The sequence below is a fragment of the Juglans microcarpa x Juglans regia genome, chromosome 2D, assembly GCF_004785595.1.
Source record: "Juglans microcarpa x Juglans regia isolate MS1-56 chromosome 2D, Jm3101_v1.0, whole genome shotgun sequence".
Lineage (NCBI taxonomy): Eukaryota > Viridiplantae > Streptophyta > Magnoliopsida > Fagales > Juglandaceae > Juglans > Juglans microcarpa x Juglans regia.
In genome coordinates, this window is record NC_054596.1 from 23,337,991 (window position 1) to 23,360,122 (window position 22,132).

Here is a 22,132-nt window from a genome sequence, read left to right on the forward strand (position 1 = left end):
GAGGATTTTTGTGACTGAGGTTTGATTTATTGACTAATGATCACATAGATAAGATGTGTTATGGCATATAGATCAGAGATTTGTTAATTGTTTTACAACAATTAATACTAAGGATTTTTGTGACTGAGGTTTTTCAACTGATTTTTTAGAATCAGTTTTTTAATAATAGATTTTTATTTACAAACTAACATTTAAAAAAATCAAAAAATTGAGATGAGATTGAAAACTTGTAAAATCGAAGATATCGGTTTAGGAGGATGACCAATACATAATCAGTTTTAAAAAATAAAAAATCGATATATACCAGTTCGATCTCAAATTTTATCCAAAACGAAACCGATTAAGTGCCTTGCTGAAAGATGCTAAGCGGAGAAGTATGGTGAAAGGCATAAAAGTTTGTAGAAGGGCACGGAGTGTAAATCACCTTCTATTTGCAGATGATAGCCTAATTTTCTACAAAGCCGATTCTCAAACATCTCATATTCAAGATTTGTTACAACAGTATGAATTAGCCTCAGGTCAGATGGTGAATAAAACAAAGACTGCCATGATATTTTCAAAAAATGTTCCAGAGTTGAGACAAAGAGAGATTCTTGCACTGTGGGGTGTGAGAACTTTTCAGCAATATGATAAATATCTAGGTTTGCCTAACCTAGTGGGGAGATTTAAAACTAGAGCTTTTGAGGATATTAAAAGGAAAGTTTGGATTAAATTGCAGAGCTGGAAAGGAAAATTATTATCTCAAGGCAGAAAAGAAGTTCTTATAAAAGCTGTCGCTTTATCCATCCCTACTTACGTTATGAGTTATTTCAAATTACCGTTGGGTTTGTGTAGAGAGTTGGAGAGGTTGATGGCTAGGTTTTGGTGGGAGCAAAAAGAGGATGAGAGGAAAGTGCATCGGATGAGTTGGCAAAGGCTATGTATGTCAAAGTTTAGAGGTGGTATGGGTTTCAAGAACTTACATTTCTTTAACGTGGCCTTGCTAGCAAAGCAAGGGTGGCGACTCTTACAAAATAATGACTCTTTGCTCCAAAGATTATACAAAGCTAAATACTTTCCAAATGTTTCATTCTTTCAGGCAACGTTGGGTCCAACCCTTCTTACGCTTGGCAAGGGATAATTGAAGCTCAAGAGTGGTTAAGGGCAGGTTGTCGGTGGAGAGTTGGTACGGGGGAGAATATTAAAATCTAGAAAGAGTTCTAGGTGCCAAGCCACAGTTGTTTACATCTAGCTCTAGATGGGGTTTCTGTTAATGAGGCACATGAGGACGAAACAGTAGATTCACTAATTGATCGGGACACTAGACAATGGAATATCAGTCGAGTTAGATCTCTCTTCAATCCAAATGTAGCTAATAGGATTCTTCAGATCAGGTTGTTAAGTACTGAGCATATGGACAAGTGGATTTGGAATGAAGAATCTCATGGGAACTTTACTGTGAAGAATGCCTATCGGTTGATACAGAATCTGAATTTGGAAGGTACTAGGGATAACTCTTCTTTTATGGTTGATAAGAAAGTGTGGAAATGTATATGGCACATGAAAGTTCCTACCAAAATCAAGATTTTTGCATAGTGAGCTTGTAAAAACATCCTACCAACGCTGACTAACTTGAGACATGAGAGAATAGATGTGGCTAATGTTTGTTGTTTTAGTCAAGCAAGTGGGGGAGGATGTGGAACATGCTATTCTTTTCTGCTCTCATGTTAGACTGGTCTGGTTGCAGTGTCTTCCTTTATTGCAGAATGTTCAGCAGCAGGCAACTTTCTTAGATCTGGTTAGGATTGTTTTGGAAAGATGGACTGAGGCAGATTTTACTTTGTTCTTCCTGGTTGGTTGGAGTTTATGATTCAAACGTAATAAAATGATGATGGAGAAAATTGTGATTGAGCCTATGGCAGCAGTTAATCATGCTTTTTCTTTGCATAAAACCTTTACACAGCTGAGAACCTCTAGTGCTATGGAGCGGGACAAAATTTGTAGATGGGAGCCACCTCCACCTGGTTTCTTAAAACTGAATGTTGATGGTGCAATATTTGCTGATGTGGGGAAAGCTGGAATAGGTGTGATTTTACGAAATGAAGAGGGACAAGTAGTCATGGCAACAACTAAAAAGGAGGATATGGTGGATGAGCCTGCTACAATCGAGTTGATTGCTGTGCTGAGAGGCTTACAACACTGTATTCCACTTGGGATCCCTAAACTGGTAGTAGAATCTAACTATTTACTATTGGTGCTGGAATTACAAGATAGTCATGAGTCTTCCTCATCGAATGACAGTCTGTTAAAGGATGTTAGAGATCTAATGAAACATTTTAATAATTTGCAAATTAAACATGTTTATAGGGAAGGAAATGGAGTAGCTTATAGCCTGGTTCGATTTGTATGGAATGTAGTTGATATCCAGATGTGGTGGGACTATGTCCCAACTTTTGTAAATCATGCTTTTTGGTTTGATAAGTTTGCTATGTAACGTTTGCTTATGAATGGAAGTTTCTTGATTATCAAAAAAAATTAAAAATCTCCCAACACAGCCAAAATTCAAGTCTTCTAAAAACCGACGCCGTTTAGATCCCAACCAACCATCACCCACCCACGCAACCCCCCCCCCCCCCCCCCCCCCCCCCCCCCCCCCCCCCCCCCCCCCCCCCCCCGCGACCTCAATTAGCCACTCTCTCCAGTCTCCATCTCACTGAGTTTGGCTCTCTCTTTCTTCCCCCACCGTCGTCCGTCACCGTTTCTGCCCCTTGTCCTCGGCCACCACAGTAAACCCCCCCCCCCCCCGCGGCGCGACCTCACTCACTCTCAATCCAACTGTCAGACCCATCGCTTCTCTCTCTCTTTCTTCTCCCGCCGTGCAGCTGTCACTGCCCCTAGCCGCTGGCCACCACTGTCCCTCGCCGCCGGTTCATTCTTCTCCAGGCGTCACCGGCGTCTTCCGGTATTTTTTATTTTTCAAAATCATATTTTTTTATTTTTAAATTTTTTAGATCTATTATACTCCAGAGTCCAAGCAAAGTATCATTCACTGATTTTTTTTTTTTTTTTCCTGTATTTCCTTTCTCTGCATCACTTTCTGCTGAACTTCCCCTTCTGCTCCTGTTTTGTAGTTGCGTCGCCGCTGCCTGAACTACTCCACCCAACCGCCGCCCCCAGCTTCCCTTTTGCCGCTGTGGCATTTCCCTTAGGTTTCTTTTCGGAAGGTGAAGGATTAAAATTCGAATGATAGTGTGAATTATTTATCTGTAATGGATGTGAAGGCTCTGGCGAAGTCTAAAAGGGCTCACACTCAACACCATAGCAGAAGGCCGCACGTCCCCCATACGAATCAGAAACCAAAAGCCTCGTCTGATGGTACAAACAGTGCTGCAAGTGCAAAGAAGCCATTGGGAAAGCAAGTTGGAGAGAAAACCCCTCCTAAGTATCCGGGTGTCTCTAAACTTCCCTCAAATTGGGACCGCTACGAGGAAGAGCTTGATCCATCAGCCAGTGATGGAAAAAGTCAACCTTCTGATGTAATTTTGCCAAAGAGTAAAGGAGCAGACTACGGTCACCTGCTTGCGGAGGCTCAGGCTCAGGCTCAGCAAAGTTTATATGTGGATGGCTTTCCTTCTCTAGATGATGTAATGCCTGGTGCGTCATTGATTATCTGGTCTATATTTTCATATCATTTACTGTTTTCATAGTTTTAATGCTCTGGTGATTTGTATTTCATCATTCCAATGAGATAGTTTTTGGAAACGGGCACACCCAATAGTTTTCTTTTCTCATTGTTGATGAAAAGATTTTGGGGAAATTAAATTCTGCATTTCCGAACTACTACCATCTATGAATTTGCACCATCAATTACCAACTTTTTGCAAATTTGCACCTTAGTTAAGAGCTGACCGCTAGAATCGATGTAAAATAAGATAGGTGGCACATCGTCACAGGTAAATTTTAAGCAAAGGTGTTAATTTCCAATTTTTGGTAGGCACAATTGTATCTTCACTGCAGGTTTCAATTACCTTTTAAAGTTTAACTTGACCATCTTGGCAGTTTTGGCTGCAAATTGGTAAAAATGGTGGTCATTTGGGTGAAATGTAGTTTTTCCAAATAATATAGTCTTTTTAAGATATTGTACTTAATATTTGACAACTTGCCAAGAGAAGGAAAGTATCTGATGATTCAATTTAATCACCTTTCATGATTTTTCTAATAATTCTTTTAGTATTGCTTGATTGTGATTGTTTTTGTACATCTCCCATTTTGGAAGTGTGATATAGCTTTTCTAGGACAGAGATCATTACTCATGGCATGTAAAATTTGAACTTACCCCATAAGAGATGAACTGATGCTAACATGGGCATGTTGAAAGCCCATTTCCTTCATGGTCCTTGTATTTGAAACTGACTAATAAATCTGAACGCATCAATGAAATTCTTCCATTTCTCTCTAGAAATTAAATTGTCCTTCAATGAATTAGTTTGTATATCTCTTCCCAAAATAATGAAATTGAAAGATAAAGCTGCTGAAACGCCAATCTTCATCTCGAACAGGGAGAACAGTGGTGGAGGGGCCGTGGATACCTCTGTGGCCGCGGAGAATGAGGTTTCTCCTGGTTCTCAAGGCATTTCAAGCATTCCTAGCTTTCCTATTCATCCCGACTCATCCCAGTTGCCCTCCATAGTTTCCGGTGAAGTCGTATTTGACAGATTTGGGAGGGTGCCTCCCCAGTTGAATGTTGAGGTGGAATTTGCTAGGGTTTTGTGCACTGCTGAGGATGATGTATTGGGCATCTTGGAGGAGGTGTCTGTTGAAGAGCTTGATTTACAGTTGGTATGTAGGGGGTCTGGGGTCTTAATGGATTGGAAGATGTGGGGGATGAGCCTAGTCCCTTTTACTCTATGCCTCCAGCATACTCTTGGGCAGGTGCTCATTCTGATTGGGTGTTACCAAACCGGACGAAATTCGCGAATGCATAGGGATTTCTTGCGAGGGCTTTGAAGAGCAGTTTAAAGCTCTTCTCATCGCCACCAAGGCGGGAAAGCCTTTCTTGGCTAGATCTTGTTCGAAAAAAGAAAGAGAACTTAAGAGATTGGTTTGCTCTATCAATTATGATGCTAGGGAAGGTAGCGCTAGTAGAGGTAGGCACAAAGACAGGGTGAACAACAATGCTTTATGAAGCTGAAGACCTTTTCATGGAATGTACGGGGGTTGAATGACCCGTGTAAACACCTTCATGTAAGAAATTTGATTCGGGATTGGAGAGTAGATGCCATTTGTTTGCAAGAAACCAAGCTGAAATCCATTGACAGAAACATTATCAGAAGTTTGTGGGGTTGTTCATATGTTGGATGGGCCTCTTTATCTTCTCAAGGGGCTTCGGAGGTTATTATTTTGATGTGGGATAAGAGAGTTGTAAATCTGGTGGATGAATTCGTTGGGGAATATCTGGTGGCTTGTTCTTTTATAAATGTTAATGATGGTTTCGGGTGGAGTTTTGCTAGTGTATGGGTCTAATGTTGATAGTGAAAGAAAATTTCTTTGGGATGAGATTGTTGGCTTGTGCAATTGGTGGGAGGGTGTGTGGTGTATTGGTGGCAATTTTAACATCACTCGATATCCAAGTGAAAGGTCTCGGGGGATTCTCGTATTGGTCCGGCCATGGTTGATTTTCTGATTTAATCTTTGAGCTGGGTTTGATTGACTTACCTTTGGCAGGGGGCAATTTCACTTGGTCAAATGGGAAGGCATGGTCCAAGTCTTGGGAGGCGCATTTCCTTGGCTTATGTAAAAAACGCCTTTCTAGATTAAGTTCCAATCATCTTTCCATCCTTTTGGACTATGGGGGAATTCATTTGGGGGGGGGGGGGGGGGGGGGGAGATATTTTAAATTTGAGAACATGTGGTTAAAAACGGATGGTTTTGTAGATAAGGTAAGAAAGTGGTGGTCCTCTTATCAGTTGTCGGTTACACCTAGTTATGTCTTAGGAGGGAAACTAAAAGCATTGAAATTTGATTTGCGGAAATGGAATGAGGAAGTCCTTAGGAACATAGTGGATCAGAAAAAGTCTCTTTCTGAGGAGCTAATTCGCTTTGATGAAAAAGATACTGTTGGGGTTTCATTGGTTGATGAGAAGGAAAGGTATCTTGGTGTTGCTACTGAACTGGAAAAAATTGTTTTTTTGATAATTAATTGAACTGGAAAAAATTACTCTCATGGAGGAGATTTCTTGGCGACAAAAGTCTCGGGCCCTTTGGTTGAATGAAGGGGACAAGTGCATCAAAATTATTTCATAGAGTTGCTAGTTCTCATTGTAGTAATAACGCCATTGAGGTGTTTCACTCAGAAGGTATTGTCATTATGGATCAATTTGAAATTCAGGACCACATTGTTCATTTTTATGAAAAGCTCCTAACAGAGCCTTAGGCTACGTTTGGATGTGAAATGAGTTGAGTTGAGTTATAAATAGTAATATTTTATAAGGCTGCGTTTGGATATTGAGTTGAGCTCAGCTGAGTTGAGTTCTTTATGAATAGTAGTGAGTTGAGTAGTGGAAGGAGTTATGTGGGGCCCATCTAAATTGAGTTTAAATTGTGTTTGGATGTTAAGATGAGTTTAGTATTTTTTATGAAAAATTGAAAAAGGTTATGGGTCCCACGTATAAAGATATTTTAAGTTGAAAAAGGTTGTGGGTCCCACGTGTAAGAAGGTTTTGAGTTGGGATGAGTTTAGTTATTTGAGAGTTGAGTGTTTGGATGTTAGACTTAGGTTAAAATTAGACTGAACTTGGCTGAGTTTGGAAAACAAATGCTGCCTAAGTCTTGTTAATATGAGTTTAACTTTTTAAATTAAAATGTATGAAGTAGGTTGATATAAGTTTAATTTCTTTTTATAAAAAATTGAAAATGTAATGAATTTTATCAATGATTAGTTTAAAATGAGTTGATAAGAGATGACTTTGGTTCAGCAACCAAACATAACCTTAGTCTTGGCGTCCTAAGGTTGAAGGGCGGGTGTTTGATTCAATTGATCAGCCTATTGCACTTTGGTTGGAGAGAATGTTTGAAGAGGAGGTGGTGCTCAATGTGATGAGAGGAATGGACAAAGATAAAGCTCTGGGCCAGATTGATTCTCCATGGCATTTTTTTCAGGTATGTTAGGACATTGTTAAGGATATCATGAAATTTTTTCTTGAATTTCATTCATTTATGAAATTTGAGAAAAGTCTTAATGATATGTTCATTGCAATTATTCCTAAAAAAGTTGGGTCCGTGGAGGTGAAGGATTTTCTTCCCATCAGTCTTATTAGTAGTGTATACAAAATCATTTCGAAGGTGCTTGCTAACTGTTTGAGTGTGGTTATGGGGAAGATCATCGCAAAATTTCAAAAGGGAAGACAAATTCTTGACTCCATTCTTATTGCAAATGAGTGCTTGGAGAGTAGAATCGGAGGTGGCATTCCCAGAATCCTTTGTAAATTGGATATGGAAAAGACTTTTGATCACGTCAACTAGGATTTTTTGGTTTTTACCCTTGGTAGATATGGTTTTGGGGAGAGGTGGTGTAATTGGATGAAGCATTGCATATCAACAGTTAGATTTTCAGTTTTGGTTAATAACACATCAATTGGTTTTTTTAATAGCTCCCGGGGATTGAGACAAAGGGGATTCACTGTGCCCTTTCCTTTTTATTTTAGTCATGGATGTGTTGAGCTGAATGTTGAAGGTGGCGACGGATAGGGGATTCATATAAGGCTCTCGGCGGGCAGTCTTCGTATGGCAGTGTTAATATTTCTCATCTACTTTTGCGGATGACACTTTAATCCTTTGTGAGCCAAATTCTGAACAGATCCATTCTCTACGAGCTCTCCTGCTATGTTTTGAAGCCGTATCAGTCTTAAAGGTGAACTTATCAAAGTTTGAAATGATTCGTATTGGTATGGTCAATAATAATATAGGGGATTTGGCTGATATTTTGGGCTGCAAAGTGTCTAGCTTGCCTTTGAAGTATCTTGGTCTTCCTTTGGGGGCACCTCACAAATTCAAGGCTATTTGGGATGAGATTATAGGGAAGATTGAATGTCGATTGGCTGGTTGGAAAATAATTTATCTGTCCAAAGGTGGTAGGATCACTTTAATCAAGAGCACCTTATCTAATATCCCAACCTATCATCTATCTCTTTTTCCTTTGCCTGCAAGAGTGGCTAATAGAATGGAAAGGATATTTTGTGCTTTCTTGTGGGGTGGTATGGAGAATGAGCAGAAATTCCATTTGCTTAAGTGGGATAAGATTTGCACTCATCTTTCATTGGGAGGTTTGGGGATTAGAAAGCTGAAAACTTTCAATAAGGCTCTTTTTGGGAAATGGTTGTGGAGGTATCATCAAGAAGGGGATACTCTTTAGAGAATTGTTATTGATGCAAAGTATGGGAGTTCTTGGGGTGGTTGGTGCTCCAATGAAGTAAGAGGAGCATATGGTGTGGGAGTGTAGAAATTCATTCGCAATGGATGGGGGGAGTTCTTCAGAAATTTCAGATTTGAGGTGGGTAGGGGAAACCAGATCAGTTTTTGGCATGACTTGTTGTGATACCCCATATAATAAGGATAAGGGTAAGTGGTATATGAGATCTCACATTATTTGAGAATAAGAAGTTCTTGCTCTTTATAAGGTTCTAATGAGGCTCCAATTGTATCATTGACTAGTCTTTTTGGAGTATAGGCCATGTGGTTTGGGCCTTCCATTGGAGCGTTACACTTGTGGTGTGGAGATTAGGCCTTGAAGAATATTTTCCCCTCTCTCCAGAATTGCTTCGAATAAAGATGCTTCCATGGCTGATTACTTGGATAATACTGCTGGTTTTATTCAGTGGTCAGTATGTTTTATTAGAGATATCCAAGATTGGGAAGTGGGGGACATTTCTGATTTTTACAGGTTGCTTTATGCTTTATACATAAACTCTGGAGGGGAGGATAGATTACTTTGGAATCAGTTTGGTAATAAGAAATTCTCGGTTAGATCTTTATACAAGGTCTTGGTATCACATTCTCCTACTGACTTTTTTCCTTCGAAAAATATTTGGAGATGCAAGGTGCTCTTAAGGTGGCTTTCTTCGGGTGGTTGGCTTCTCACGGGAAAATTCTTACCATTGACAAGTTAAGAAAGTGTGGTATCATTGCAATGGATTGGTGCTTTATGTGCAAAAGATGTGGTGAATCGGCGGATCGTCTTCTTCTTCATTGTGATGTGTTGAAGGCTTTGTGGGACGAGGTCTTTGCAAAGGCGGGAACACTGGGAATTGCTTGGGTGATGCCTAAGAGGGTGGTGAACCTCTTGGCATGTTGGAGAGGGATTCTAGGATATCGTCAAATAGCAACCGTTTGGTGGTACCTCTTTGTCTTATGTGGTGCATTTGGAATGGGAGGAATGGGCACTGTTTTGAGAATAGAGAACGATCAGTGGAAGGGATTAGAGCTTTCTTTTTTCATACTTAGTTGCTTTGGGCTTCAGTTATTGTATTGGATGGGAATAGTCTTAATGACTTTTGTACTATTTTTCAGGGTTAGCTTGTAATTAGGTGTTTCTCTCTTGTATACTTCTTGTGTATTTGGGCTATGCCTAATTACGTTTTTTAATAAATTTCTTACTTATCCAAACAAAAAAAGTTGCTTTAACGACTTCTCCACCATTTGTCTGCGGCATTGTTAATTACATATATGCTGTTAAGGCTTCAAATTTAAGTGCATGACAAAAATTATTCATGTCTAATTGACAGGAGAGTTCAACCAAGGACTAGGCGCTATGCTGTCAGTTAGGGGCGAGGGCATTCTTTCATGGGTTGGAGATAATAATTTTGTTGTAGAGGACGAGACAGTTGCAACTCATGAGGTAGTTTGCTCTTTTTTGGCTCTATTATCTATTCGTTGACCAGAGTATGATTTCAAAAATGGAGGAGAATTTGAGCAATTAATTCCTGAACAGGAAAAAACTAACATCACATTTTTAGCATCTCTATAGTATTTTTTAATGCTCGAGTATATTGGAGTTTTATGATTTCTATGCTTTGTTCAGCTGCTTTTTAAATGCTATGAGTAGGGCTCTAACTATCTCTTGCTTTGAATTTTGACTCGTTATTGTCGCTCTTCTTGATTTGAAACTAACCCAAATTTATTGCCCTTTGTCATTGGCTTGTTCATTATTTTTTTTCTTGTACAAGTAGTTCAACTTCATTGAAGGATGGAAAAGACACATCCAGTTACATTGAGTGTATATGAAAGAGTCAACTATCTAGAAATAGAAAAATACAAGAAAATCATGAAAAGATAGCCCATTAAATATATAGAGGACTTCAAAAGGAAGAGAATATTAATAAAATAAGGGTTTGAGCTCCTCCAACATCTGTTCATGATCCTCCAGATTCTTATCTTTCCTTTCCAAAAGCAACACGACAGACAAGTAGGAACCATCTTCTACATTACTGCAATTTGTGAGCTTTCTCTTAATACTCTACTTAACACTCTGAGAATAGAAAAGGTCCACTACCCTTGTGAGAATGAGCCAACCCAAAACCAACCGATCTGAGGAAGTCATTCCACAAAGCCCTAGCCATATCTCATGAGTGAAGGATGATCAACGGACTCTCACTCTTACGCGTGCAGCACCAACCAACCTCACTCTGCGTCTTTTCTTCAGATTATTTATGGCAACAATCTTTCTTAGAGAAGTTGTCTATGCAAAACCATAGATCTCAAAGGGGCCTTAGTCTGCCAAGTACTCTTCTAAGGAAATGGATTGTAATATCCCATCCCTCTAGGGTTAAGAATAACGTTACTTTTAGAAATTTGCGGGACCCAGAATGCTACTAACTGTTTTCTCAAAGAAGCACTAGGAATAATAGATTCCATAAGAATTTGAGTTTTGCTGTTTTCTTCCCCTGGTCTCTTTCTAACCTGGGCGGTTTGTTTTGCAGGCATCATTTCTCTCCCTTAATTTGCATGCTCTTGCTGCGAAACTTGAAAATATCGACTTATCACATAGGCTCTTCATTGAAGAAGATCTATTACCACCAGAACTGGTAGGTTTAATTTCTCATTGTGCTGTTTAAAATCATCTAGTGACTGTCTCTTAGTAAGTTTTGTGATAGATTTTACCAATAATAAAAAGTAAGTTATACTAGATATTTCTAAAGCCCTGAGGTAAGAACCTACTTGTAAGTGTTGGAGTACACAGCACATTTCCCTACTCGTTTTGGGTTTCAGATATTCTTTGCAGCTAATATAAAAATCTTTGCTTCTATTTTTGGATAGCAAATTTTCCTTCTTTTTTTGTTTGAAGAATCAAGCATGCATAAAAGGAGCCTTTCCTTTGTGATATTTGTTCAAGTTTGTGAGCTTCCCAAATAAATAATTCTTGATGTACTTTTTTAAGTACACATTACTTTTCTGTGACTAAAGGAACCTTTTTGGAATGCTTAAGATACATCTTGGCAATGGCTACAAATGGTTTGCTTATGCTTTTAAGACTGCTGGAGCTATTCTAGGAACATTATGAGATATCTGGAGGAGCTATGATTTGGTTATGTTTGGAAAAAGATATAGCACTATCTCGATTTTTTTTGCTATTACTTTCCTAAAAATTTTATTTCTTCCTAGGCTTGAAAAATATTGATTCTAATCAGGTATTTGATTTGGTTCTCTTTCAAATTTTCACAATTGTACTATCAAAAAACAATTTCGCCATAGAATTGTCATATTGGCACAGCATATCCTGTTTCCCAGATTGGCAAGCATAGGTTGAGTCATAACCAGAAGGTTCTCTATAGGGTGGGCTATTATGGATCTTAGGTGCCATAGTTTTGGCTAATTGAGCATGATGTATCATCATGGGATCTGTGGATTAAGCTGATCAATTTCTAGGGAGATTTCGGGTCTGATGTATTTTGGGTTCTTTTATGGGTTTTTTGGGTCACTAGGGGCTTGTTGGGTCATTTTAGGTAAAGTGTTTTCTTGTATACGTTCAATGTACCTGGTTTCTCCTTTTGATATTTACAATATTTTTACTTATAAAAAAATAAAAATTCTAGGGAGATTTCACCTATAATCTTATCACTTGTTTCTAAGCTTTGATTAGGGTCTTACTTGCTGTAAAGGTCCTATAAATTGAAATGAGAATTATACGCTTCTGTTTGGTCAAAAATAAAGGCCCATATAATGTATCAAAGGAAAGCCTAAGCTACATCTGGGTTTATTCTTCAAAACGACTAGTTGATGCAGGAGCATCCAGGCCTGAAAATGCTGAACTGACAGATTCAACATTAATAGCATTGGACTACCTCGAGAAGGCAGATCAGCGCAAAATCGGCTGGAAAAGATGAAGATTCCTTAGTTGCGCGAGGGAATGACATTCCTCGATTGGGCGAGAAACGACATTTCTCGGTTGGGCTAGAAAAGGGATTCCTCGGTTGGTGAGAATAAAGGGAGTGGCGATATTGCACACGTGCTAGTATTTTGGCCATAACTTTGGCTATAGGTGTCAGAATCGTGCATATGATCCCAATTCGGAAAGCTCTCTTTGGTGCACACGTTGTGGTCACCACGCTACGACTGGTGGTACCCATTTCGACCCCAAAATCAGTTATTTTCCCTCCGAATTGTCAATTTTAGTTATTTTTCTATTTTTGGATATTTTTCTTTTATGCAAATGTTTATTTTGAGGAACGATTTTATTCTGGATTTTCAGCTATAGCAAGATACTTATTTTATTCCATATTTTATTATTTAATCATAATTGTAATTTTGCCTCTTTTTCTGTAGCTATTTAAACTTGGCTTGTGGGCTTCAAAAGATTTATTCGATTTTTATAAAGAAACCCTAATCTTAGAGTTTATCTCAAAGTTCTCTCTGTTTGCGTTTTTCTCAATCTCAATCTTGGCTAGCCGTCAAAATAATCCTTATTTTGGTCCAACGTTAGTTGGCATCAGAGCTTTAGTGTTTTCTTGGGGTTATTTATCATCAGTTTTCATGGCTAGTGGTAGAGTTCGTGGTCGGCGAGGACAAGTTCCAATTGAGGAAGTGCCTCACCGCAATCATAACGTATAGGACGTGATGATTGCAGATTTTCCGAGGCAAGTAGCAGAATTATCCCAGCATTTAGAGGCACAAAACCTGGAGGGTCAGACATATGATCAATATTCTAACTCCAGTTTCGAGAACCTGTATCACAATCGTGTCCCGTTTCGGGAGTGTTGTGGTAGGGTGGAGTGAGGTGGAGACCTAGGCTTTAGAGTTGATCTGCCCGAATTTTCTAGTACTCTGCAGGTTGAAGGCTTCATCAATTGGTTGTACAAGGTGGAACATATCTTTGAATACAAAGATGTCCCAGATTGTATGAAGGTGAAATCGGTCACTGTCAAGTTGAAAGGCCGAATGTGTGCTTGGTGGGAGCAGTTGAAGCGGTCCTTGAAGCAATAGGGCAACGCCAAGATTGGTGATTGGGAGAAGATGAAGGATCACTTTTTGCCCTTCGGATATACTCAAACCTTGTTCTAGCGACTTCACGTGTTGAGGCAGGGGGCGAGATTCGTTGATGATTACACCAAGAAGGAACAACATGAAGCCCTAGGCTTCAGAGTTGACTTACCAGAATTTTCTTGTACTCTGCAAGCTGAAAGTGTCATTGATTTGTTGCATGAGGTTGAGTGAAATTACTACTCTTGAGGAAGATGACTTTGAAGAGGAACAGTCTTCCGTAGGGTGGAACCCTACATCGATTTACAATACCCATCCCGACGAAGATGACGTTGCGAAAGAGGTAACCATCTTTTTCTGAAAATATAGAAGATCTTGAAAAGGAAGATGGTGGTGAAAGTTTGAAGTTTGAAAGCCAGTTAAGTAAGTTGATTTTCTTGGAATTGAGGAGTTTTTTTAAAGTTCTCCAATGAAAAATATTGTTTTGGGATTCAGGATGTGGGAAAGAAACTTGATTTTAAATAATGGGATGCATAATATTCTTTCATTGCGAGCTGGTCAAATCAATGTCAATTTTGCTATGAACGTTGGGACAGGACTACAAAAGAAGAGAAAGATGGGTTTAACTAGTATCCAAAAGACCAAGGCAAGAATTTTTGGAATTCAAGGACGAATTCTCTGCAATCCCGTGAGAATGGTGCAAGCCCAAGTTTATGATGAAAAAAAAAAAAAAAAGGAAACCCGGGTCCAGAATCTATGTTGGTTGGTTGCCCCTTCCCAGTCATTTGAGAACCTCTGACGTGTTCAACGTCAAACACCTCTGTCCATGCTTTGTAGATGCTGATGTGAACTCGAGGACGTGTTCTTTCCAACCCAAAGAGATATAGGAGGATTCGGGCCTGAAAATGTTGAACTGACAGATTCGACATTAATAGCACTGGACTACCTCAAGAAGGCAGATCAGCGCAAAACCGGTTGGAAAAGATGAAGATTCATCGGTTGGCAAGAAAAGGGGAGCAGCGATATTACTCACATGCCAGTATTTTGGCCATAACTTTGGTTACGGGTGTCAGAATTGCGCATATGCCCCCAATTCAGAAAACTCTCTTCAGTGCACACATCGTGGCGTCACTAGTCAATATTACAATTAGAGTTCCTTGAAATCATTATCTGCCCAGTTTCATCTAATAAGGAACCAATGTGAGATTTGATACTTAATACACATTTATTATACTCATTTCACTTTTATTGTATTGACCCGTAATATCTCAGACTGAGTTAGGAAGGTGGTGAATGGGGATCTCACATTGCTTAAGTGGTAGAAGTTATTATTCCTTACAATGATTCCAATGGGCTCTAATTGTAACATTGACAAGTGCTTATAGAGTATGGGCTTGGCAATGGTTTGGCCTTTTCTTGTGTCATTACAAATGGTATCAAAGGCAATCCCAACCAAAAGAACTTGAAATGTGCCACCTACAATGGAAGATTGTAATACCTTCAGAGTGAATGTAGGAAGAAGCCAAATGGGGTCCCACATTATTTGGGAGGTAGAAATTCTTGTCTTTTATAATAGGGAACTAAAAATTGTATTAAAATAAATTTCAAAAGATCACAAAATAAATGTTTAAAAACACAAGAAAAATTTAGAAAACAACAAAAATGTTTGTAATAAACAAAAACTAAACTAAATATTAAACTAAATTTCTAAAGCACATAAATTATAGATAAAAATTATGAAAACTTTTAAAACTATTATTAACACACTTGAAAAGGATAAAAGAAGGTAATGAAAAGATAAGAGTGCATTAAGAAAAATTTTTAAAACAGAATTCTAATAATTGAAATGAAATTTCAATAGAAAACAAAAACTGTGGCGCACAAACACCCCTAGATCCGCCTAGAGTGGCTGGCAGCCACCCCCAGTCAAACAACTGAGGTGGCTGTGGCCTCCTCCGATTCTTCTGGGGGTTACTGTGGCCACTCCAGAGATGTCTGGGGGTTACCACAATTGGCATGGCTGTCGGCCACCACAGGCAGATCTGGCAGTGGCTGTACACCACCCCTTTCGTTTTTTTTTTTTTTTTTTTTTAATATATATGTAAATATATTAATTTTTTTACTTTACTGTTTTTAAGATTTATTTTACTGTTTTTAATTTTTATCTGATTTTTATTTTACTGAGTGCCCTAGCCATGTTCATTAGGTCAACTTGATACCAATTTGAGCTCCTTGAAATCATTATTGTACTTCACCTGCCCAATGGGGGACTTGGTGGCCGTGCTACATAGCTGAAACTTAAATTGTTCATTGCATGCAGTTTAAAGGAGACGAGTTGGATTTGGGTTGCCTTGGTCATTGTATTGAATTCACAAAGGCTTTTTGGGCACAATTTATGAGGACCATGAATAATAGTCTCATATTGATTATATATTCTATTGGATCAAATTACTTTCTTTGCGATGTGAAATACTTTCTTCAATGCTTTTTTTTTTATCTGTTGGGCAACTTTTTTGGTATGGTCTTATATTTTTCTACTTTTTTCCCTATTCCAAAATGATGTCAGTGTTCATTAAGGCTCTTTTGACAGTTGCAAGATCTTCAGACTGAATATTAAAAGAATGAAACAGAGAGAATAATTATCAGAGGGAAAGAATCTTGTTTGTTTCAACTATTGTTTGGGGCTACTTTCAGGAGTAATAATGGTGGAATTAGTCTGAAGCCTTATTATTCCTGAAGCCAACATAGTTCCAACTTATGTCTCAAGCTCCAAGCCACCATGAAGACCATTTAACATTTATGTTTTGTAGTGAAATTTTGCAAGTGAACAAATCAAGAAAGTTCGATTTGTTGTATGGGGCATATCAAGCCCACTTAAAAATGATATTAATTAACTTTAAACTAGGACATCTTCTGCTACATCTGACATGATTTATATATCAGTGCACAGTGGGACTAAAGACTAGCAGCTCTCAGGAATCTAACCAGATAGAGACATGCTATACTGAACCAGCAACGGCAATATCTGAAGAAGTTTTGGATAAGGTAAAGATTGCAGGTCAAAATACTCGGCATACATTGTCCGCCACCTCTGGAAGCAGCAAGGCGGATCAAAGGTTGTCTAGCCAAGGGTTAGTTTCAGTGAATGCCATAAATGCTGATCCGAGACAAATAGGCGAATCTAGTCAAAATAAAAAACCAGAGTCAACAGAACAATTCGATGTGAGCTCTGTTTGGGAACCACAAACAAAACTCTCCTCATTTGAGGCAGCAGCGGCAGAAGAGGATTTGGATATGCTTCTAGACTCTTTTAGTGAGACCAAGAAGATCTTCAATCCCTCTGGCTTCAGGTCCAATGATTCCTCTCCTGTTTTACAACAAGAAGCTGCTTCAATGGCTCCATCCCCACTTTCAAAACCTGGCCGAGATTCATCTAAACCTTCACCATTTATTGCTACTCTAGATGATTCTCTTGATGACTTACTTGAGGAGACTTCCAATGTGATGAGCCAAAATGTCTTACCTCCGTCGCTGGAAGGGAAAGCCGATCTTCATGCTGTCCAATCTTCTTCCTCTCATTCTGGAACCAAGTCCAAAGTGTTAGATGAATTTGATTCGTGGTTAGATACAATTTGATTGTTTGTACGCTAAAAGTTCTAACTTGTACTAAATTTCTGTATGATGTTAGTTCTGCCCTTTACAAGTAAAACGCTTTGGAGGGTCAATTACACAGGTTCAATATGATGAGAAACAGCTCTTTACCTACATATTTGATTGCACTGTTATGATGGTTCTGGACGCTTGGTGATTTGATTAGGATTAATGCTGGTTGTAAAATTTGTTCTTCCGTAAAAAAAAAAAAAAAAAAAACCATGCAAGCTGCTTTTTTGTAAATCATCAGAACATGAAAGTAAACGCAGGACAGCAGATCATATTGATCAAAGCAGAAGCATTGTTCATTGCACATTTATAAACAGCCCACTGCTATATATGGCCCTTAACCTTTCGACCTTCCAGCTACCAAATGACATAATCAATTAATTATCTATTTATGATCTTTATGATTTGTTAGATATTCATATTCTATCGCTTGGAATTCTTCTAAAGTTTAGAGAAGACCATAATCACGACCATATTCTATCGCTTGGAATTCTTCCAAATGACATAATAATGCTAGCTCATGCAAAGTTCCTCGGGCATAGATCAAAATATTCCTACAGCTCAAAAGTTGCTGGCGGGTGAGATGGGATTTGCACTCTTTTTCATTAACCCTCGAAGAAAAACTTAATAAACTAAAAGGATTAGGTGGCCAAGTATGATATACGTTTCCCCCCTTTGATGCAAAGAAGAATCTTTTGACCAACAAAAGAATTAATTCATAGGTAACAACAACTGGAAACAGCTATGCATTTCCAATTAAATGGGGAAACCAAAAAGAATAGAAGCTCTCGAAAACTAAAGAAAACAAGAAGAAGAATTAAATCTACCATTCCTTTTTATTATTCATCTCTTTTGCTCACAAAGTACAACATTACGTTCCCATTCTGAACAGAAAAAAAAAAAAAAAAAAATACTGCATTTCAGTTAGTACATCTTCAAAAGGAGGAAACGAAACAAAACAAAAACTGAAAACCTGTGAGTTAAAAAAAAAAATGAAAATGAAAAGGAAACTAATTAATTAGATTTACAAGACGGAATGAAGAATTCAAAGCCACAATGCCCCGGCATCTTTCAATATAGGAATCAAGTCTCCAGAAATATGAGTAGCCATAACTCGATCCAATCCTCCGAACAAACTCCCACCAATAAAAACAGCCGGAAACTGCACCTTCCCATCTTTCCCGTTGCGGATCAACTCCAATTCCTTAATAACAGCACCCTCATCCTTCTCATCAACCTCATAAAGGGCAGGGTTCACACCGAGGCCCAAAAGCAAGCGCCTGACGACATGTCCCATGCAGCAGCCACGCCTGGCAAAGACTATGACAGCACTCTCTGATACCATGCTGAGCATATCCTCCGTTGGCTTTAGAACGGCTTTCGGCGAGACTAGGGACTGATTGGTCATGTCGTTGAGTAGGGTAAAGGATTGTTGGGTGTGACCGGTGTTTGTGTGGAGTGGCAGTGGCCATGACTTGTAAGGGATTGCTTGCTGCATATCGAGATCGAGAGAGAGAGAGAGATTTGTATCTGATATTGGTAATGGAGATGGAGGTCGACAATGGAGGTTGTGGGTGGAGTGATAAATAGTTGGGTGGGGATGGGATGAAGGTGACTCGAAAGTCCTACGTCAACGGCTGTTGGGGATATGGCCATTCATTACGCGTTTGTAATATGTCATTTAGGTTGTGGCTGACGTTTGTTTGTTGGTCACTCTTTTTTGTTCCATTGCCCACGTCTCGACTCTCGAGGTACCCAGCAGCGGCTGCCCTCCTCAGCCATTGATATTTTTTTAAAAATATTCTAAAAATAAATTAAAAAAATAAAGAAAAAGCATGCACGTTGTGGATCCCGCCATCATATGATGAAATCTTCTCCGCCAAGGCGTACACGTTATATTGTTTTGAATAAATAAATTAATGTAAAACTCTACTACTACGTCCGCATGAAAATCATGTCGTATACTATACCTACGTACTTTATTTGTAGTTACGTTCGGAGTTCTGTTGATATGGTAGGCTGCAGCATTATTCTTTTTATTGTGTGAAAAAATATAAACACAATTATTTTATAATTTTTATACAGTTTATTAATAAAATTAAATAATACTATATACAAATATAGATTAATACTATATACAAATATAGATTTTAAACAAAAATAAAATCTATTATTAAAAATTAAATTTTTACGTAAATCTTATATTTATTCACTTTAAAAAAACAGTTGAGAACTATATATATACTAATTTATGGCGGGAACTGCTACACCACACAGAGAATCTTCACTGAAAGGCAAATATTTTTTTTCTTGTTATTCAATCATTTTTTAATCATTTTATATATTTTTAAAAAATATAAAAAAATAAATTCATTTAAAAATACTTACTTAATCAATAACTAAAAAAAAATTAAAAAAATAAAATACAATTCGTCAGAAATTTTCGATAAAAAATTTATCTAGAAATAATATTTTCCATTTATGGCAACCGGTATCATTTCTATTCTTTTATTATGTCAGAACAGTCTGCAAATTGTACAAGGTGTTGTGTAGCCTACTTCCAGTTCCAGTACTAGCTCTAGTACTCTACCATTAAAACGAATTGTACGTACGCCGAAGCTGCTATTTTTTTTTTTTTTTTTAATTTAAAGCAAGCTTGCATATATTAATAAAGAGTAATACAGAAATCTAAGGAGGGTATTTCTCGTTATCAATATATAAAAGAGTACTAGGAATAGCTTCTAACGGAATGCTACCAAACAAAGAGTTTGTAGCTGCTCATTGCGCAACTGAATGCTCTAACCGATTTTGGGATCGATCTATTTTGTTAAAGCTTCATCCAACGTGGAGTTCCAACGAGTTTGCAATGTCGACCGTGATTGATGCTATTTGCCAAATCCGCTCCTCCTTGTAGATAGAAGAAATCACCAACTGAGAGTCTCCAGCTAAAGAAATGGATGGATAGTTGAGATGTTCAGCCATTCTGAGAGCCAATTTTGCCGCTAGTGCTTCTGCAACCATCGGGGTTGTGGTGACATTTTTTTTTTGTCCAGATTTCAATGATTCCCCTTGGAGTTTCTGCTCACTGCTGAAGCCAAAAAGAAGGAGTTTCTAACTGCTGCATCAAAGGATATATAGAATTGATTTATGAGAGGTTTTTCCCATTCTTTTGCCACCTTAGTGTTGATCTTTTCTTTCCAAGCCTGTAGATTTTCTTGATAAGAGAGATTAAGCTGTTGAGATAAGTTGTGGAGAGAGAGATCCTTGTTATTGTGGACTTGTTCATTTCGGAGCCGCCAGATGAAGTCTAGAATGAGACCTGCAAAAACTTTGAAAGGGTGTTCTTCCTAGGTGGTAAGGCCGAGCTTTTGCTTAGGGTATAAGATGAACTGAAGCCAATCTTTCATTGAGTTTATGGAGAGAGTAGCGAGATTTAAAGGCCATCTACTTTGACTCCAAAGTATTCTTGTTATGGGGCATTCAATAAAAAGGTGAATGAGGGTCTCTTCTTTTTTCATCACAAAGTGGACAGTTTATGGAGGGAATGGTTGGGATAAATCTTTTAAGGCGCTCTCTTGTTGGTAGAATATCCCAAAGTATCTTTCATAGGAGGAGCTTATGTCGGTCGTGGATTTTTAGATTCCATATTTTCCTCCATGGGATATCCGGGATTGCTTCTCTAGTAGAGTTTGCAATATTTGATACAAGGTAGTGGGCACTTTTAACTGAGAATTTCCCATTTTGAGTTTTGGTCCAAATGGGGCAATCCGGAATTTGTGAGGAGCTTGGTAATGGAATTTTTAAAATCTCATTTATGCTTTCTTGTTGGAAGAGAGAAGTTAACATTGGGATATTCCAAGATCTATCATTTTGGATAATAAGGTCTGAGACCTTGAGGGTAGTAGAGAGATCAGTTGTATGGGTTAGAGGGAATGACTTGAAATTTCCCAATGTTGGGATCCATGGGTCTAGCCAAGCTCTTACAGATAAACCGTTTGCAATTTTGAAACATGTACCTTTTTCCAGCAATGATCTAGTCTGTAGGATGCCTTTCCAGAGACTCGAGTCAGTCACCTTTTTGGTTGCCAATTCAAAGACGCTAGCTTTCAGATATTTCTTGGTTAATAGTTTGTGCCAGATGCTATTATTTGGTTGGCTCATTTTCCATCCTGTTTTCGATAGCAGAGCTACATTTATGTTTCCCAACAGTCGCAATCCCAGTCCTCCATCTTTTTTTGGTTGGCAAATGGTTTTCCATAATTTTAGGCAGAGCTTGTGCTTTTGATCTTTTGATTTTCCCCACCAAAAATTTTTGAAACTAGCATCCAGTTGCTTGCAGTTTGATTTTCGAAGCATGTGTGTTGCCATTTGATATGTGGGGATGGCACTTGCTACGGTTCTGATGAGCATAGTTCTACCGGCTTGAGAGAGCATTTTTTATTTCCAACCATCCAGCCTTTTATTAATCTTCTCCAACATTTCTTTGTAGTCCTCTTTCCTAGATCGACCAAAAGTTGTCAGCATTCCCAAGTATTTTATTTTTAAGGTTGACTCTTTGTATGGCATATTCTCTGAGATTTTCCTTCTTGTTGCTTGACTGGTATTTTGGGTAATGAAGATAGACGATTTGCTTTGATTTATTCACTGGCTTGACCATGCTTGATATTTCTCTAACGAATGATTGATTGCTTGAATTGATTTTTCCTTTGATTTCTCAAAGATAATTAAATCATTTGCAAAAAGGAGGTGAGAAATTGGGGGACTATCTTTACTGATTTTGATGCCTTCCAATCTTTGCAAAGCTTCTGATCTAGCCAACAGTCTTGAGAGAACCTCCGTACACAGAATAAACAGAAAATGTGAGATAGGGTCATCTTGCTGGAGTCCCCTTTGTGCTCTGAAGAAACCTTTTGGAGAGCCATTGATGAGAATAGAGTAAGAGGCCGTCGAGATGCATTCCTTTATGAGATTTATCCAGATGGAATTGAAACCCAAAACTCTCATGACAGCAAATAAGAAGTTC

At 38.4% G+C, this 22,132-nt stretch overlaps 2 protein-coding genes across 3 annotated transcripts; one reads left to right on the forward strand and one right to left on the reverse strand.

The window, feature by feature from the left end:
• Positions 1-2,641: 2,641 nt before the first annotated feature.
• LOC121249975 lies at positions 2,642-17,214 on the forward strand. Of its 2 annotated transcripts, XM_041148863.1 has the most exons (5): positions 2,680-2,941; positions 3,111-3,633; positions 9,759-9,871; positions 10,953-11,057; positions 16,393-17,214. In XM_041148863.1, exons 2-5 carry the CDS (start codon positions 3,249-3,251, stop codon positions 17,083-17,085), a joined length of 1,296 nt encoding a protein of 431 aa, XP_041004797.1. In that variant the 5' UTR covers positions 2,680-2,941; positions 3,111-3,248; the 3' UTR covers positions 17,086-17,214. The 2 variants fall into 2 exon arrangements, with proteins under 2 accessions (XP_041004795.1, XP_041004797.1); XM_041148861.1 differs by having other exon boundaries at positions 2,642-3,633.
• Positions 17,215-18,108: 894 nt separating this feature from the next.
• Positions 18,109-18,723, reverse strand: LOC121249976 (glutaredoxin-C9-like). The gene has a single exon (XM_041148864.1). The coding sequence runs from the start codon at positions 18,605-18,607 to the stop codon at positions 18,155-18,157; it is 453 nt and encodes a 150-aa protein (XP_041004798.1). The 5' UTR covers positions 18,608-18,723; the 3' UTR covers positions 18,109-18,154.
• Positions 18,724-22,132: the final 3,409 nt, after the last annotated feature.

Coding starts and splice junctions, on each gene's coding strand:
- LOC121249975 (XM_041148861.1), top strand. CDS start 3,249: ATGGATGTGAAGGCTCTGGCGAAGTCTAAAAGGGCTCACACTCAACAC. Junction 3,634..9,758: donor TCTAGATGATGTAATGCCTG/GTGCGTCATTGA, acceptor TCTAATTGACAG/GAGAGTTCAACCAAGGACTA. Junction 9,872..10,952: donor AGACAGTTGCAACTCATGAG/GTAGTTTGCTCT, acceptor TTTGTTTTGCAG/GCATCATTTCTCTCCCTTAA.
- LOC121249976 (XM_041148864.1), bottom strand. CDS start 18,607: ATGCAGCAAGCAATCCCTTACAAGTCATGGCCACTGCCACTCCACACA.